Below are 19,808 nucleotides of genomic sequence, written 5' to 3'. Positions count from 1 at the left end.
ATGGAAATCTTTTTGCACAACAATGCTGAGACTAGGAAACAGAGAAAAATTATCAGACCTTGGGGCCGTTTCATAAAGCTTTTCGTAAGTTAAGAGTGACTTTAAGAACGACTGGTGATCCTTTCTTACGCACTAAACAATTGCCAATGGTGTGTAGCATTTTCCAAAAGAAAGGATCACCAGTCGTTCTTAAAGTAGCTCTTAACTTACGAACTGCTTTATGAAACACCCACCTTGAGAATTTAGTTTTGGTAGCAAGAAATGGGCAAAGGGAGAGAAGATGAAAGATACTTTTAAAGACTGCAAAACTTTTCATGAGATTGAGAGATGGAGTGAAAGGATCAGAGTCTTCAGAGAGAATGGGATGTAAAACCACAGGATCACTATTAAAGGTAATTCAAATGATATAACAAATCGCAATGAATAGAGATACGGACAGAGATTTTTTTTAAGAGAGAGACGTACAGACACAGGTACTGAGAAAGTGAGAGGGATGGAGATAGAGAAACAAACTAATGGAATGTTGCAAAAAGCTTGCAATTAATCACAAGTCAATTTCAAGTCCCAAAATCAATTGAAAGCTATTTATTTCATTGGAAATTTACAATTGATTGATGGCCTGCTTCATGCATCAACAAATATAAAATGATTCACTTTAGTTAAAATTGATCAATCACTTGAAAATTTGCAATTGATTGCAAATATTTTCTTGCAACACTCCCTAAGAGAATAAAGAGAGAGAATATAATGAGAAAGAGAAACAATGGATAAAGGTAGACAGATAATAATGCCGGGGAAAATAAAAGAAAGTGGTCCAGTTTGGCCACTGTACCCTACCGAAGGAAAGATACCTTTCTCAAAGCCAACGTAGAGGGATACTCACAAATTCTACAAGTCACTTGGACCTACTAATATGGGAAGGCAAAAGATATTAATTCATGCCATCCCATTCTCAGTTTTTTATTTTGATACAGCTGAGTGACAAAGCGTATGTGATTGTCCATCTAACACTGATTCTATGGAGGGTAACTACTGAACTTCCCTTTCCCAAATTGGGAAGAAATGTCACCAACTTTGGAACTTTAATTGATTGGCAGAAGGATTAGGGCTATTTTACTGTTTCAGGTGATGAATTTGATCCCTTAGATATCTTCATCAATGCTGATATAAATTTGAAATAAGCCGGTCAAGGGAATCTTTTTCTGGTCAGATATATATTATCATTTCCACTGGTAGTACACATTCAACCCCCAAATTTCATCCCTATTTTTTATCTTTTTTTTTTAAGTTCCACTTGAACACACGAGTCTAAGGGAAATGTTTTGGGCTCGTGAGACCCCTTACCAATTGCCAATCCACTCAACACTGTTTCCAATGTTTTATGGGCTGCAGCAACAGACCTTCACATAGTGCATAGTTAATACAGAGTCTGTGACACAATTTGGAGTCTATATTCTTCACTACAGACAAGGTATAAATTGTTAAAGAATGACAAATTTGAATACTTGCATACTAGCTCTTCTCTTACAGGGGCCAACTTGGAGAGGGGGGGGGGGGCATTTAAGACTAACGATATCAGTGAACACACATTTAGGAAAACAAATTAGTATGGAGGAAAATTGATCGCTTATTATTATGCTTGAAGTTGATAGCACAGGAGGGCATGGAGCCCCTCTCGAGTTTGCTCCTATCTTTTCTTGATAACCCTTGTAACAAATATTCTATTTGAAAATACTGTTTTTTTTTCCGTTAAGAGAAAGCTCGAGTTTGCCAATGGTGTTCACTGATTGATACTTTGGATGGGAATTTACTCTTCCCATTTCCCCCCCCCCCCCTTCTCACCTAACCTTTCTTCTTCCCTTTTCCTTTCTCATTCTCTAATTGTTTCTTCCCCTCTTTTTAATCTTCCCTCTCCCGTCTTCTTCTTCCCTTTTTTTTCACTTCCACCTTTTCTCTCTCTCTCTCTCCAATATTCAATGCCCTTCCATTTTCAACCATCTGTGGATGAAACGCACAAAACATAACTTTAATTCTTTGGAAAATTGATTCTCCCCCCTCCTACCTTTTCTTCTCTTTTCCTTTCTCCATCTCTAATTGTTTCTTTTCTTCCCCTCTCCTCTTTTTAACATTCCCTCTCCTGTTTTCTTCTCCCCTTTTGTTCACTTCCACCTTCTCTCTCTCTCTCCAATATTCAATGCCCTTCCATTTTCAACCATCTGTGGATGAAACGCACAAAACACAACTTTAATTCTTTGGAAAATGTATTCTCCCCCCTCCTACCTTTTCTTCTCTTTTCCTTTCTCCATCTCTAATTGTTTCTTCTTTTCTTCCCCTCTCCTCTCTTTTTACCCTTCTCTCTCTCCAATATTCAATGCCCTTCCATTTTTAACCATCTTTGGATTAAAAGCACAAAACACAACTGTTAAATTTCTTTCTTCTTATATCAAAGCTTGATTTCTTTACTGTTTATGTATAATTACAAAAAACACATAATTCCACTCTTATCAAGGCCTTCATAATACATACAATAGATACACACAATCAATCTACAATATTACAATATACAAAAGTATAATATATACCAAATTATTCAAGGAAAACCATGTACAGGTTTCTCTTGTTTTTAGAAAATATTCTAAATACAAATAAAATATTTCATTTCTGCACGTAAAGAAATCCATGCTTATCTACAAATTTTTCACAATTTTTTTCCTTTAAAAATTCATTAGCTATGTGTATCAGAGGAGAAAAAAATACACATGGGTGAAATGCCCAAGAGGGTACGGGAAATTATCATAAGGTCAAATGTCAATTGTAATTCCATGAAACAAAATATGGCTGGTGAACTAAAACAACATTTTCTTAATTTTCTCATGACGTGTAAATCTAATTATCAGGACAAGTGGAATCAGTTCATATCTGGATGTTAATAATGAAATGCCAGTGAACAAATTACAATAAATCTTAATATTGCAACCATGATTTTTTCATTTAAGTTCATAAATGCAATCAATTATATATAAAAGAATAATATTTTGCATAAAGCTGGTGAAAATTTCATTGAAGCTATTAAAGCAAATTACTGCATTTCAGTCTCTCTTTCCTCCTTCTTACTTGGGTTATTAACTTCATTGTGTGCAATTCTCGGTTACATTTTGAATATTAATGATTCAACTCAACACATTCCAAGCAGAATGCATAGCTTTACAAACAATTTAAAGTTTTTTAAAAACAAAATATCACCTTTGTTTATTGCTTTTGATTTACCATGCAAAACATTGATAATACTGCCTTTTTTTCAATTCAGCATAGTACAATGACTTGATAGGCACTTTGTAACACTTGTAGCCAGACATCACAAAAACCACCAATAAACAAACCAGAATGGCATTTCATAAAGTTACTTTGTAAATTACTTGTGACTTTGAGCCATGACTGGGGACTCTGTTCTGGTGCAAAATAGTAAGTATCTGAATTTGCAAAGTCCTAAGAACATATTCCAATCAATTGTTAAGACATTCATAACTTACAGTTTTGTGAAACCACCTCCCTGTATTCCCTGTAGATTCCTTTGGTAGAAATGCTAAAGACATCGACAACATACCAACCAAGTACAGAATTTAAACAATATACGGGTATCATTTCCAAGATCTAACCATGGACACACTCACAAGAACATTTCATAGATGAAATTAACCAGATCAAACAATGGGATCATTTTCCTGTAAAACATAATCAGTAAACCAAGTAGTTTTTAAAATCATATCCTGCTTGGTACAAATTACATAATGCCAAGCTTGATTTTTCTTACTCAAAATTACTTGAATAAATGCACAAAAGCAACTGACATGATTTACATTGCAATTAATAAATCAGCCTCTATCATTGGCCTACATATAGAAATAAAAACCATGTTAAAATCATAATCCCCAAATTCTAAGAAAACCATGCCAATAATAATCTCTCATACAAGATTTCTTTAACTCTGAATTTCTGATATGAAAAATGTCTTTTATGGACAGACACCTTGCATGATAAACCAAGTTTTCTCTTTCTGCTAATCAATAAGGTTTAGGGTTAAGTCTTTCCGCATGATTCTCAATAGATTCATCTTGAGCAAAATATCTTCTCTTGTTTAAATGAAAACCTGTAAAAATAAGTTTCTTTCTATCCTGAGCTTTCAGTCGAAGGCACTTCTTTTTTTTCTCAATTTTTTTTTAATATCAATTTTACCCTTTTCTATAAACCAGAGTTTATCAGACAAATCAAAATTTCACATGAAATTTTGTAACTTCATTGAGTGACTTCAAGGATGAATTTGACCCGGAAAGGGGAGGGGGGGGGTAGCATAGCTGAGTTAAATTTCACCTTTTAAGTCAAGCAGATATCTGTGAGACCACAGAAATCTGCTTGACTTTTTAAAGGTGAAATTAAACTTAGATGTTAATAACATATGTTTTTCATATTCAGGGTTGAAATAATGCTTCAAGTTAGGTTTTCATTTGACTAATGGAAGGATGACTCACGCAAAGGCTGTTGTATGTCAGCATAGGCAAATGCGTGTAGACGTGAAATGCCTGTGAAAAAAAAAATAGTTTAGCTCAAACCAGAGAGAAGACTGCAAAACAAACCAACAATAATGAGAATTGCTAAGCCATTAATATAGAGCAAATTGCATACATGCCACAACAGGTCTGAAATCAGACAAGAAATACAAGCTTTTCTTTCCAAATATGAATTTTCAAACAAGTTCAAATTTTTTCAGGCTAAATGAGAAATATTCATATAAACTTCTGTACAATTTTTTTTTCCTAGGAGTTATAAAGATAAAAAAATCTATATGTACAAAGACATCTTGCGTAAAGTACTACAATGTAAGTTTGTATGGTTATAAGAGCAAGAACTTTCTAAATCTATAAAGTCATGAATTTAGTATCCAGGATTTAATATGGTAACAAATCAGTTAACATTGAATGAAGGAATGGTGGTGATTTTTTACCTGAGTACTAAGAAAGCATGAATGCTTGTAAGCAAACAATCAGAGGACAGAAGGCTTAAGATCCTCTCAGAGGGACCTGGTAATGAGGATTAATGCCTTACCAAAGGACAAATAGAAATCAAGCCTGGGTCGCCAGAATCTGAAATCCCCGCTCTACTGACTGAGTTATCGCACCTCCAGGTTTACAATACAAGTTTACCTTGTATTGTAAACTGAATGTAACTCATTTTGATCAGTAATAAAATAAATCCTACTACTATAATACAGGATAGAGAATTTCTCATTTGATTGACTGTGGTTTATCCTCTCCCAATTAGCTGTGTCTTGTGCCAATTGTCAAATTACAATTCTAATGGGAATTTCCAACACTTGACTAATTTCTCTAAAAACAATCTCATTATATGGCCTGATGGGTGTAGTATCCTCTCAAAACACTGACTAAATCATCTTTCAGTGTGTTTAGATTACCAGGGGTGTGAGTGGTCACAAATAAAAAGATCTGAAAAAAGCTGAAGAGTGTTGAAAAAGTCTGAAATAGAAAGAGCTCCCATACTTTTTGTACAGAGGAAGGCCAAAAATAAGCTGAAATTAAGCTGAAAATCAAAACAAAAAAATCTGAAATCAGATAAAAATCTGAACTCTCACACCCCTGGATTACTCAATTATAATTTGTGTTTATCCCCATTCTAAAAAATATTCTTTAAAAAAAATATCTTATTTGAAAGTTCAAGGTTTTTATTTTTGGGGTAAGAATTTTCTACAGTATAGGAACAATGGGATTAAAACATCCAAGATAATATATGGACATTGAAAACCCCTATCAAGCCCTAGCAAACCATACAGTATTAAACTCTACAAATGGCAAGTCAACTTTTTTTTGAAATCCCTTCCAAACAAAATATACAACTATGATGACTGCATGCTACATAAACATCCTGCATCCCATTCTAATAAAAACAACAAAATATTTGTAAAGATAGTTTTAGTATACATATCTATCTGTAAACAAACTGGGGCCTGTTTCACAAAAGGTTACAATTATGGTAATTTTGCAGGTATGGCAACTACCATGGAAACCTTGATGGTGATTGGTTGAAGAGCCCTGTTACCATGGTAATTGCCACAATGGTATAGTTACAACAGTTGTAAGGCATTGATGAAACGGGCCCCTGAATTCTTTCTCTCTCTCTCTCATATAAAACTCTTAGAAACTTCACTATCATCTGCTTTGAGTCTCTGTGATTGTCACATAAAAGCCGTGACCTGGGGCGCCCTCGTTGGGCTGCAGAATTGTAGTGATGATGCAGTGTGTGACTGTGGTGAGTCCAGAAGGTATGCTGATGATACTGTGTGTGTGGAATCCTTTAATGGTGAGCTGTCAAGAATAGGGCCACTAAAACTGAAGGCTGTGAAAGGTGATGTTGTCATGGGCACATCTAAACTACTGATGTCATTGAAGGTGTCCAGCAAATTGTCCTATAGAAGAAAAATACAAATGATTGAATGAGAATCTTGGAAAATATAGCAACATGATATGTGGAAGTACCTTGGTGTAGCGGTTCTGATTCTCAACTTGTAATCAGAGGGTCATGTGTTCGAATCCCACCGTGGCCTTGCGTCCTTTGGCAAGGCGTCAATCCACACTTTGCCACTCTCACCTAAGTGCTAATTGGATACTGGTAGGAAACAACCATCTTTGTGTTTGGTTTAGCAAGTGTGCACCTATAACAGGATGCTAAAAAGCTATGAATCCAGTGACCGGGTAACAATAATTGTGAAGCAGCGCTTTGAACAGTCGTAGAATGATATCAATCACGCTATATAAAAGCCAATTATTATTATCATCTGGATGATCTCTGTAGACCCCATCAACCCAGATGACTTTGTAAAAGATAACTCTAGAAAAGAATTATAAGCCCTAAACCCTTTTTTTTCTTGTAACCGAGATAATATGCACCTCCTTCCTGCCTCATAATATCACACTAGAAAGTTGTATGTAAAGTGCTTTGTGGTGAAACCTAATACAACACCATATAAAGCAGACTGTAGTTCAGAGGCCTATTTTATAAAGAAAATTATACACAGCCAATAACAATCAAGAATTTTATGGAAGTTACAACAATGGCACAGTTTAAAACTTGCTATGAAGTATCAAACACATTTAATCAATCAGGTTTACATTAATCGGAACTTGGAAGTACATTGTGTACGTACCTCAAGCATGTTTCTGTAAACATGTCTTAGTACACGTACATTTGTGCATGTTTTTGAATGATAATCTATCTTCATTAGCTGTAATGCTACATATAGCTCACCTGTAAACCAAGATCACCATCGAGTTGAGTTAATGTAGGGTCTAGTAGATTAAGACTAGGGTTGAAGAACTGTTCAGCAAAGACAGTATTGTGTGTAGTCTCATGTTTGGTGTCTGATGCTGTCACTGTTGTAGTGGTTGCCGTGGAGATGATGCTCTGAAGGGGAGGAGGAACCGTTGCTACCGGTGGGGTTGATTCTCTCTGTGAGGGTTTTGGTGATGAGGCCGTCGTGATCCGGGATAGGGCTTCAATTCTTGAGAATTCCTCTGAAAAATATAAAGGTTGGGAGTGAAATGTTAAGACATAATGGAATAATGGAGGGAGGAAGTAAATTAGTCTACATTTCTTGCCACTGCTATTCCCTACCAAAGGTTTAACTTCACTACAAGATCTGGGGCCTGTTGCAGAAAGAGTTGCATTTTAACGCAAGTCAAAATATCGAGCGCAACTCCTGAATACAGGGCCTTCATTGGCTGAAAATCAAGTTACTCAAGATATTTTGAGTTGCGTAAGATATTTTGAGTTGCGTAAGGTATTTTGAGTTGCATAAGATATTTTCAGTTGCGTAAGATATTTTGAGTTGCGTTTGATCGCAACTCTTTTTGCAACAGGCCCCTGAACTGAACTTGTCTGGTCCAGCGGTGCCCAACCAATGACACCAGTCACAGGTGCAATGTCCTGCAGACTGGACCGATCATTAGTGAAATAATGAAGAAATTTACATATTGTAGTCAGACTTTGAAAAGTTTGACAATTACCCAGTTTAACCCTATTTAGGCCAGGAGGGGGGCTCGGAGGGTCCCTCCTCAACAATTCTTCGCGCAATATTTTTGCCATGTGATGCAATTTTTTTTTTTCTGTGCCACTCGCTGACTTTTCACTTTCAAGTCTTGCCATCTTTTGAGACCAAATTTGCGACACCTGGGGAGCGTTTCATGAAAGGACTTGTCGGACGTTTTATCCGACAAGTCCCATTTTATCAGACAGTTACCATAGTAACAGTACCTCTCAGCCAATCAACATCAGAGAAAGATGTCAGATCTGACAACTTGTCGGATGAAAATGTTGATGAAACACTCCCCTGGGTACACAGTTTCAAAATTACACAATATTTTGTAAGTGCACGTCATATACCAAAATTACTCAAAATCATGATTTTGTGTATTAAGTCAAAGCAAAATTGTGTTTTCAGCCAAAAGTCATGAATGAATTATTATTTTTTAGTTTTGCTGGTCTAAATGGATATATTTCATGCTGTTTATGATTCAAAAGAATCCCCGACAAAGCTAATAAAGAAAAAAAAAAACAATGAGAAACAACAGGTCCAAAAGCAAATGAATACAAATAGACATAAGAAATTGATCTGATATTGATATCGCAATTTTTTAGTATGATTTTGCATATTGTACAACGCCTACTTACCTTGTTGTACGCGAGCAAATGGGAGGCTGAATGTCAAACATTTGTACCGTTGCACAAAAGACGTACCATCCAAAATGTACCGTTGCACGGCTTTAGGAGGTGACGTCACAATACGATTTAATTCATTGCGCTCGGTAAAAATGAACAATACGCGTATAAGCCAGCTGGCTAAATGCGCAAGGCTGCCCAAGGTCATGTGCGCTTGTGGGATTTTGCTTTCTGCTTTCGGTATTTTTGCTCCCTTTTCATAGATTACTATAGGGATAAACTCTTTGTTTTTTCATATTTTTGCTAAATTCCGAGGCGTTGTACAACACAAATAGCGAATATTCTTATTCGTGCAATGGTGCGAGATTTCGCATTCGGTGAAAGAAAGAAACGCTCTATTCAACTCGGCTCACGCCTCGTTGAATAGAGCATCTTTCTTTCACCTCATGCGAAATCTCGCACCATCGCACTCATGCCTATTCGCTATTTGTATACTATTTATGCATACATTAACATAATCAATGAATAATTAATGGCAATGTGCATGAAATAAATTAATACACATTTTTGTAGATTATGTCCCAGACAATCTGCATGTCAATTTTTGGCGGGATCGCGCAATCGACGGCTGAGATATCAAGGGGGCCTGCAAAGCCCCTGGCCATATGATCTCCCAAAATACTCCAGCATAGATAGAGTTTCATGACATCATCAACAATGGAAATAAGATGATCATACAGATCTTTGAATTTATCAGCCTGTAATAATACAAATTCTTGCATTCGCACAGCAGCTAGACTGCTGTAGTTTAAGCACCATCTCGGGATGAGAGGCGAAGAATCATAGTAGTTTTATTTGGCAGCAGGAAATGGTAAAAAAAACCTGTTTATGACTCAGTTGCGCATGCATACTAAACAGTCAATGAAATACATGTAATCAATAATTTAAAGAATTATAGTTCTTCTAGTGAACACATTTTTCCCAGCATCTCGTAATGTTGATAAAGCAGAGTATGCTGAGATCATAGATTGTACGATGGATGGACGTACAATGCAATGATAGTCAAGGCAATCAATTGTAAAATGGATTGTGTTTAGAGAGTAATCTTACCTGGTTTAGCCATGCTTCTCTTGATACCAGAAGGATCTTTCTGAGTCCATTTATAAACTTCTTCTTCCATCTTTGCTTGTTTCTCTGGATTCATTGCCCACAGACATCCTTTCCTAGCTGAACCATTACTATTGTTAACTTGAGGCTTCTCTATCTTAGCAAAGCATTTGTTTAGTGACAGGTTGTGTCTGACAGAGTTCTGTATGATGTACAAAGAGAATCAATACTAAGATTATAAACACTGTAAAATGTCTTAAATCATCTGTTACTGAGATATATTAGAAGAGAGATGCTGTGCTGTAATACTTTTGAAGTGGGAACGTTGATGGTATTAATTGATTGTAATCATTCATGTCTTTATTTCAAAGAAAACAGTGTACAAATGTTGAATAAAGTCAAACAATGAAAAGTGATTTATGCAATATGCAGTCAAATCATCATTGCTTGATTCTTTCTTCCATGATGAGAGTTGTCCTTGTTTTTAAACAGCTCCGGCATGAAACAAAGATCTCTATAAAAGAACTTTGAGTTGGAATTAAGACAATCATATCAACATGATTGACAGACTGACAGTACTGTACATTGCAATTCAAACTACTAAATTATCTTCCAAATAAGAAAAAAAAGAAGAGACAAAATGCCACAAAAAACACATAGGGAACAGAAGTTCAATCTGGCGCCCATAACCCTACATTTTTGCTTCAAAAATTACAATGTGAAAATCTTGGTAGGTGGAATCCTACAATATGAATGAGCTTTCAAAAGTACAAATAATCATTTCAAACTTGATTGACTGTAATCATTTTCATTAATAAACATTGTGAAAATTTTAGTTGCTCTCTAGAGTTCCAAAAATTTCTGAATCAAGCAAGAAATTGTGAATTTGGGATGATTGTTTCAATCATAAAAATTTACAAATCTGGCTCGGTTTGGATATTTGGAAACAGCACATTTGAGCTGATTGTCAACTTTTGTCTAAAAGCTCAGAAAAATAAATTATGAGAAACAATAGAGCTTCAGACACTTTCCATCATCTACCGAACAATGTAGGGATCAGCTCATGCTAAACTTGTACAAGTGATTTGTTACATTATGTAAAAAACCTTTGTAAACATAAATCAAAGTCTAATACAGAAAGGAAAACACCTGTTGATTCCTAGATCCCTATTGGTTGAATGGAAGAGGACAAACAGGTAGAGGTCTGTCAATACAATGGGTGAGTGCACTTTAATAATAAGGGGAGATTCCTACAGTGAATGAATGGAGGGGTGTGCTAAAAATAAATTGATGCACCTGTTCTATGGCTATGAGGATTGAGTCTTCCATGTCATTGTCATTTGAAAGTAAAATCAGTTTTACTCTTTAATATGATTCGAATAGCGCACTTTTCCTCCATAATTAGAAAAAACTTCTAAAGAGTAGAAAAAACTTCTGGTTCAAACTTTAACAGTCTGTCAAGTATCACTCTTCTACAGGTAGGCCCACACCACATGACACAGATCATCAGGTTGCCCCTGTAGTGGACGCTAATATCTGGATTTTCAAACTGTGTCACAGGGTCTGCCCTGCATGATTGAGCCCCACCCCCCTCCCCTAGCATCTTTTCTTTGAAATCAGAACTCTTTTTCAAGGATCATGAATTGTATGCCAACGTTCCCAAGATCTTAACTTTTTGTTTGAAATCCAAGGTGAACATCGTGAGGAGAGGACATGTAGGTTAACAGTATGAACAATCATTGCAGAAAAAGGTATTTTAATTTTGAATCCTGTACACCAGAACAAAATTAGTGACTGACTTTAAATTGTGATTATGGACTTGTACATTAGGATGTGCCATATACTTGTAATTCTGGCCTGGGCTTCTATTCACATGCCTCTGTTTTTTTTGGGGGGTGGGTTATTTGTGAGTGTATTTTTGCTTTGTTTTAGGTTTTATTTTAATTTGATTTGAAACTCCAAGCTTACCTTCCATCCATCTGGTGCAGTCTTGAAGTATGGGAAGTTCTCACTGTAAACAAAAATAAAACATTTTTATTAGAATGGTCAAGTTTAAAAACACCAATTGAAGACTAGATTGAATAAGGTATCTAGGGGAATGTTTCACTGTAATGATTGGTTTAAACAATACATTGAACTTGATTAGTACATGTATGCTATTACACTGAAAAACAGACCCAAAGAAGGTATGGTGTCCATGAATCCTGATGCACTTCAAACTCAGACACCCTCCAAAAAAAATCAATTAATGGACCATTTTGAAGAAGAAAAAAACATAATTATATACAAGTCTAAAATGAACTCATGAAAAACAAGGTTATACTGTGAGTGTGAATTAGAAAATTGTAATGAGCTCCTGTACAGCACATGACATGTACATCAATTGGTTCAGCACTGATTTTGGCTTGGCATACATGTATGTATAATGTATGTGTAAAGTAGAGAAAGTACAGCTGCCCACTGCACCCCCCCCCCCCAAAAAAAAAAAAAAAAATTATAATATAAAAAATATGTACTTAAAAATGTACTGATTGAAAATCAATGCATTTTTTTTCTCGCAATGTTTTGACAAACATGCACTGTATAACTGCATAACCTGTCAGTTTAAATTGTTTTATACAGTAAAGAACATGGAGCTCTGTAATAGCTACACCCCATGGTAAGAATTATGTTACAATTACTACATTACAGTACGTGTAGCCTGTAGTGTAGACACAACAGTAAAGATAATTTAAAGAAGCTTGCATATTGCTAATACATAATGTAGAAAGAAGGAACACAATGTTACAAAGTAACAGTTGTTACATGTTCTTGTACATACATATATTTGTGACTGAATGTTGACAAACTTGACCAGAAATAGTAAGTTCAGTTCTAGAACACATGCACAGAAGCTGTTACAAGCAAGAAAGTGGGCAAGGCACTTTCATTCATTCTTTCTCAAAGCATGAGTACACCCACATGTTGAGAACCTATGAATAATAACCAGTCACCAAGCCACACCTCCTTGGCTCATACCCAATGCAAACTACTATTGTTTTGATGCACACACTGTGTGTGTGTCACTGTGTGTGTGTGGGTGGAGTAACATGGGTTGTGTATAGGATCATGCTTACTCACACCTTCAAACTGGACAACCCAATAACAAATGGACTAGTCTTTGACAGCAGACCCTATATTGATTGCAAGTTTTCAAAACACTTCAAATGGTTGAATCAAACCTTGTTTTGAAATGTAAGGGTATCAGAAACAAATCAGTGAAAGTTTTGACATCAATTGGAAAAAGAATGAGAAAGTTATAAGCTGTCTGAAAAGATAAATAAATGTATTTAGTGATTGCCTGGATCATAAATATTGATTGCAAGTTTTCAAAACACTTCAAATGGTTGAATCAAACCTTGTTTTGAAATGTAAGGGTATCAGAAACAAATCAGTGAAAGTTTGACATCAATTGGAAAAAGAATGAGAAAGTTATAAGCTGTCTGAAAAGATAAATAAATGTATTTAGTGATTGCCTGGATCATAAAGTTCAAAACAAACATTAAAAGCTCATTTCAATCCCAGGGAATGATTTGCATGTGCATGTAAATTATTCAGACCTGGGCTCCGTAACACAAAGATTAGCAATCAATCGCTAAATGAACTGACCAATCAATATCAATCAAATCCATCGCAAACATTTGTGTTACGGGCCCCAGGAAGCCTTTCATGAAAGGACTTGTCAGACAAATTATTCTACAAGCCCTGTTGCATCTGACAGTTGCCATGGTAACATGCTATGTCTTATCTGACAATTACAATGGTAAAAGTCTGTTACCATGGCAACTGTCAGGTAAACAGGGCTATTTAGAATAGTAATTAGTCCTTTAGTCCTTTCATGAAACTTCTCAACTTATCAAAATCAATAAAAGTCAGACAAAAATGTTGATGAAAGGGCGCATCTGGATTGCCTAAAAAAAATAAATGTAAAATTTTCAATAAAAATCGTGAGATAATAAAATATAGTTTTAGAGTATACAGGTGTACATTTAATAATTTGTAATTCACGCCTTCATGGTATCAAAATGATTCAATGGGGTGTGTAATGTGAAACATTAAAATATTAAACTAGCCAGTTACATGTAAAAGTACATGTACTATGACATTCAGTATATGTAATAAATCACATGACAAGTGCACGAAACATGCACTATCAGGCAATCAATGTGATTCATAAAGGCTTAAGAGTCAATGCCCCCATTGTATTATTTTAAGGAGAAAAGAAAGACTGGACATGGGTCTTGTCAGCAAGACTAACAAATTTCTAGGTAAACCCACCCAATACCTCCATTGACTGTATACACCATTGATCTACTGGTACAATGCAGGGGGCCAAAGTATACTAGGGGAACCATTGTATTATTATGTAACCCAGTTTAAATGCCTTCAGTACAATGTAGGACAAAGAACATGTGATGACAGCTGGATTCCAAGATCATGACAAAGATGTTGGAAGACAAAGCAGGATCTTAAGTGACCTTATCTTGTTTAAAACATGGTGTAATCTGGATCTTATTTTTTTGGGGTTCAGACTTCAGAATATTATGCCTGTGTACATTTACAATACAAGACAAAACCAATATCACAACAATGAGCAATCAGAGCAAAGGTTTAAAAATGGACCTGACTTGGTGGAAACAGAGTTTTTAAAAATGCCAACTATTAGAACTACACTACTGCCCATTATACTAAGTTACATACCAAAGAAGTAGGCCTACCTTATGTATTATAAAGTTGCCTTGAAAGCACAGACTGTATATTCACTAAATTGCCTCGTTTTGTGAATAATGATAATCCAGTCCTCTAATGTATGAATTAATGAGTACATTCATCCCTGAATACCCAATAAGACGACATTTCAGAAATCAGACTTTATCAAAATCAAAACACGAAGATGACAAGAACATTTTCCAGTTTCCACAACTACAAAATAAGATTCATAAAGAACCTGAAAAAAGTAGAAATGTGAACTGATCCTGCCCTGATGGACTGGTGTTATTGCTAGTTACAGAAAAATTAATTTCCCCAAACAATTTGTGTAGCCAAGTATTTTTCAATTGAAATTTTACTTGAATAAAATAAATACCATTACTTTTTAATAGGGGTCAGCTGAAGTTGTATCCACTCAATCTATGAACTCCATGTATGATGGTGGTCCCCAAGCCTGCGCACCTAACGATTTGAGTTAAGATTTAACATGAATTTCCCCCAATATTCAAGGATCAGTGGTTGACTTCACTTAGGCTTTAGACTAGTCAGAGTCGACAAATCGATTTCAGTGAATTCAGTCACTAAAGCTTTCTACATGTAAGTTGAAGTTTACCCTGATGAAAACTTAAGTATTATTATTTGAAAAATACTAGAAAAAATAAATAAACATTGGTGAAGATTTGAGGAAAATCCATTAAAGATTGAAAAAGGCAATTTAAGCTTTTATCAATTTATCTTTTGTTGAAATGATTGATTTACTTGGTGCGCTACATATAACCATTATTAAACTGCATGAACCATGTCTTTACAATGATAATCAACTTGTCCTGTCTTAACCCTGGATGATTATTTACTTTGGATGCTATCGCCTTCATAGGGCTGATCTCCAAAAGCAGCGGAGGGAGAAAACCAGGAAGGAAGGAAGATCTAGATCTATACCAAAACAGTCCTGGTGGGTGTTTCATAAAGCTGTTCGTACTATTAAGTTAAGATCGACTTCAAGAAGGACTGGTGATCCTTTCTTGTGGAAATGGTATATTCATTTGCGATGGTTCATGCATTTTGTAGGACACCTGCTGCATAGGACAGCATCAAGATCTGTGATTACATACATTTACATTCCATCTGGACTCCAGGAATCTCCAAAGTGGAGGGATCAGTTAAGACTTAAGAGAGAGGTTAAGCGCGTAAGAAAGGTTCACCAGTCGTTCTTAAACTAAAGTCGCTCTTAACTTACAAACAGCTTTATGAAACACTCACCTGCACTGTACACATCCAGATGAAATCTCATCTCTAAAAATTGAAAATGGTCAAGTTCTGTAGGCCTAAAGTTAGACCTATAATATCAACAAAAATGTTTCACACATGCTCCTGCAAGAAAAATAGTCATCATGAACCATAATTAAAATAAAAAAATAATATTCAAGCATTTTGTAGGACACCTGCCGCATAGGCAGATGGGAAGGCATCAAGATCTTACTGTTAGTACTGGTATGTACAACTTTCTTATTCTTCATCAACTGATTTTCCTAAAATAGTCTATTTTTTCAGGAATTTTTAAATTTAGCTTTTGTCAGGAAAAAAACTTCCCCTTTTTAAACAGGAAAATTGAATCCCATATTTAAAAATACTCACCACATAAACTGATAAATCTCACTGACAGGCAAACAGCCAGTTTGACTATTCTTCAACGCCATTGTAATGAGACAACTGTATGAGTAAGCCGGCTTCGGGTAGACTTTCTCAACCTTTGCCTTCGGACTAGCTGGATGAACACTCCCCTTTTGTTGCTGAAGTTTGAGAGCCGAGTTCAGATCTGAACCATTTTGCACATTTCCATTGGCCAAGTGTAACTGCTGCTGTTGGATTTGTGAGATGAGAGTCTGTGCTGCAAGTTCATTAAAGTTTGATAGGTTGATTTGAGAGAGATCCGTTGCCTGCAGTGTGCCATTTTGAAAAGTCAAGTTCTGGTTCCCGCTTTGCGAGCCGGTTGACATCGTTGAGAGAATGAGTGGTGACTCTTGTTGCTGCTGTGTGTTGAGAGAAAGGATGGGGGACTGAGAAATGATGTTTCCAATGCTACTCAGCCCTAGGGTTTCAGCGGACGAGGCAGCTATCTGCGCCTGAAGCTCAGGGAGACTATTGACGATCATTTGAAGACTGGCCTGGGCAGAGTTGGGGTCCAACTGCAGCGTGCTGGTAGAAACAGGCATGCCTGTTTGAGGGTCCACAAGCAGACTATGAATATTATTTTCCACTCCATCCATCCCAGTAATCTGGCTCAAATCCACAGTATTGGCTGTCGTTGTTAAAACTGAAGTTGGATTCGCATCTTGGGCTGTGGTTTGGACGGCTTGCTCGTGAAAATAATTCGGCAGCAACGTAAATTCAGTGGAATCTAAATCCAAGGTTGTCGTCTGCAGCGCGGAGAGATCCGTCGACTGGGCCCTGGGTGAAAATTGAGCAGAATCAGATCTCAAAATCTCATTCACTTCGCTCTGCACTTCATTCTCAAAAACATCATTCACCGATAATTCAGTTACTGATCCATCTCCGTAGAAATCCATGATGAAATTAAGTTAAAATCACGAGCTACATGAAAAACAAGAGAGTTGTTTACGCCAAACGAGTGCACGAGAGATGACGAGTGACTTCACTTCGGTGTAGCCTAGTCCGACCTATTTAGAAATTCATACAATAACAATTTCGAAACGGTATGCCTTACGTGCGCACTGGCCGTTGTGGTTGTAGCCTAGTCCCACACGGTAAAATCGAATTTCACCTGTAGAAAACAGCTTTGCAAGAAAATTGTAGGCGTCTGTCAGCTCCAAAATTCTAACCAATCCAAGGGAAAATGTGTTTTTCACGTAGATATGTAGAGTTTCAGGTCTCACTGTTCGAAAATTTTATGCAATAAGAAAGAATACGAAGTCATAACATAGTACACACAATCGTTCTATTACGAACCTCTGTACAAATCTCGTAGTAAAAAAAATCCCGTTGAGTGTGTGCATGCAATGAACAAAGACGAATGGCAATTTAAATAACCCGTCGTGGATTGGTCGCTTGCGCCCCACATGACTTGCCGCATAAATGGCGGCCTCTGATTGGTCGTTGTTAGTCGTCGTCAAAGCAAGCCATTATGCTTGCCGATAAATTCACGTAGCAGGTGTATTTTGGACATTTGCCATTTTCAACGTAAACAACTCCCGTTTCCTCTAATATCTAAAGCAAAAATGTATACTTAGACAACCATATACCGTTTATTTATTTCTTGCTACATATGGAATAGATCCATGTTAAACAACATAAATTCGTAAAATGACTGTTGGAAATTTTGAAAAGCGGGTCTGGAGAGACATGTCCCTTCTTTGTACATAGCTCTTTGTTCGTCTTTATTTGGGTGTGGCATTTGCATATTTGTGGTATAATGAGGATTGTGTGTACCCGCAAGTGTCTGAACGTTAACTCGTGTGTCGTTCTACGGCGATGGAACTTGTGTGAGTGAGTGAAGTAGGTAGTGTACATGGTTTCGTATTTTATCGTTGTATTGCACTAGCACTGCACTATACATGTATATACATTTGATCTACGTTCGGCAGCAATCGTCGAAGGCAAGCTCTTGCAGAAAACTACAATTTCATTGACGGGTTTATCAGCTGATAGATAAAAACATTGAGTGACACGTACATGGTAGACAAGGAGCAAGCTAGACCAAAAGCTTCAGTCTCTGTATTTTGGTTGTTCCGCTGAACTGCGTTGGCTCACTCACCATACAGTAAAATGTCAGAAATTGTTGAATAAATCCCCAGAAACGACGGTTATTCCTGTCTAGGAGCAAGCTAGCTACCTCAGGCCTCTTTTCGAAACCTTAAAGATCCGGGGTACAGTTTTAGTTTGTTTTCCGAACCAAATAAAACTGGGAAAATAATTGCCGCACTGAAAAGATGAATGAAAGGAGGAAAGAACCCCAAGGACTAATTAAGGGATAGTGCCTCGGCTCAGAGAATAGATAACATGTACAGCTATGCCCCTTGACAATTATCCAGTACGTGGTCCCTGGCCCTGGGATCCTTTTATAAAACGACGGGCGTGTGGACAGTTGCGGTACTATCGTACAGCCCCCCCCCCCCCCAAAAAAAAAAAAAAAAAAAAAAAAAAATCAACCCAGAAAAGGGGAAGGACAACGGGGAATATGGTGTGAAGATCAATCATGACAATTAGGGGTCAAATTTCCTGCTCACTCTCCTCGCTCGCTAAGGAACTCTAAAGGTCAAGTCCACCTCATAAAAATGTTAATTTGAATCAACAGAGAAAAATCAGACAAGCATAACCCTGAAAATTTCATCAAAATCGGATGTAAAATAAGAAAGTTATGACATTTTAAAGTTTCGCTTATATTTCTCAAAATAGTTATATGCACAATTTAGTCGCATGCAAATGAGAGAATCGATGATGTTCCTCACTCACTATTTATTTTGGTTTTTTTTATTGTTTGAATTATACAATATTTTCAATTTTTACAGATTTGACAATGAGGACCAACTTGACTGAACCATATAATGTTAAACAATGGTTGGTTGGTTGGTGGTGATTTTTAACCTGATTGCTAAGAAAGCATGAATGCTTGTAATCAATCAACCAGAGGACCGACTGCTTAAGGTCCTCTCCGAAGGACCTGGTACTGAGGATTAAAGCCTTACCAAAGGGCACCAGCGCACCAAGTGGGAATCGAACCCGGGTCACCGGAATACGAATCCCCCGCTCTACCGACTGAGCTATCGCGCCTCCCTAATTCCACATCTTCAGGGAGAAATAAAACTTTGTTTCACAGGACAATGATGAGAACATGAGAATATATCATATTTCATCTAATAAAATACAAAAGAAAAGTGAGTGAGTGATGTCATCAGTTCTCTCGATCATTTGCATACCGACCGGGATGTGCATAATAACTATTATGTGAAATTAAGCGAAAATTTAAAATGTCATAACTTTCTTATTTTACATCCGATTTTGATGAAATTTTCAGTGTTATGCTCGTTTGATTTTTCTCTTTTTATACAAATCGACATTTTGTTGGGGTGGAGTTGTCCTTTAAAGAACAAGCCAGGTTGATCGAAAGAATGGTTCGTGCGATCCGTTGAATATGCTCTTATTTTTTAAATACTAGGAATTTTGATCTGAAGTATATAGTAATAATGACGGGATTTCAGAATATGCCAAAA

The 19,808-nt window shown here is 36.5% G+C and overlaps 1 protein-coding gene across 1 annotated transcript; it reads right to left on the bottom strand.

The window, feature by feature from the left end:
* Window positions 1-2,427: 2,427 nt before the first annotated feature.
* LOC129263917 (uncharacterized) lies at window positions 2,428-17,974 on the bottom strand. The gene is made up of 5 exons (XM_054901834.2): window positions 16,216-17,974; window positions 11,800-11,842; window positions 9,835-10,033; window positions 7,315-7,580; window positions 2,428-6,475 (listed from the first exon to the last, which is right to left on the bottom strand). Exons 1-5 carry the CDS (start codon window positions 17,145-17,147, stop codon window positions 6,245-6,247), a joined length of 1,671 nt encoding a protein of 556 aa, XP_054757809.2. The 5' UTR covers window positions 17,148-17,974; the 3' UTR covers window positions 2,428-6,244.
* Between the last annotated feature and the right edge of the window lie 1,834 nt (window positions 17,975-19,808).

The sequence above is a fragment of the Lytechinus pictus genome, chromosome 6 (genome assembly GCF_037042905.1).
Source record: "Lytechinus pictus isolate F3 Inbred chromosome 6, Lp3.0, whole genome shotgun sequence".
Lineage (NCBI taxonomy): Eukaryota > Metazoa > Echinodermata > Echinoidea > Temnopleuroida > Toxopneustidae > Lytechinus > Lytechinus pictus.
The sequence above is the reverse complement of the archived record's forward strand: the minus strand, read 5'-3'. Positions and strand labels throughout refer to the sequence as shown.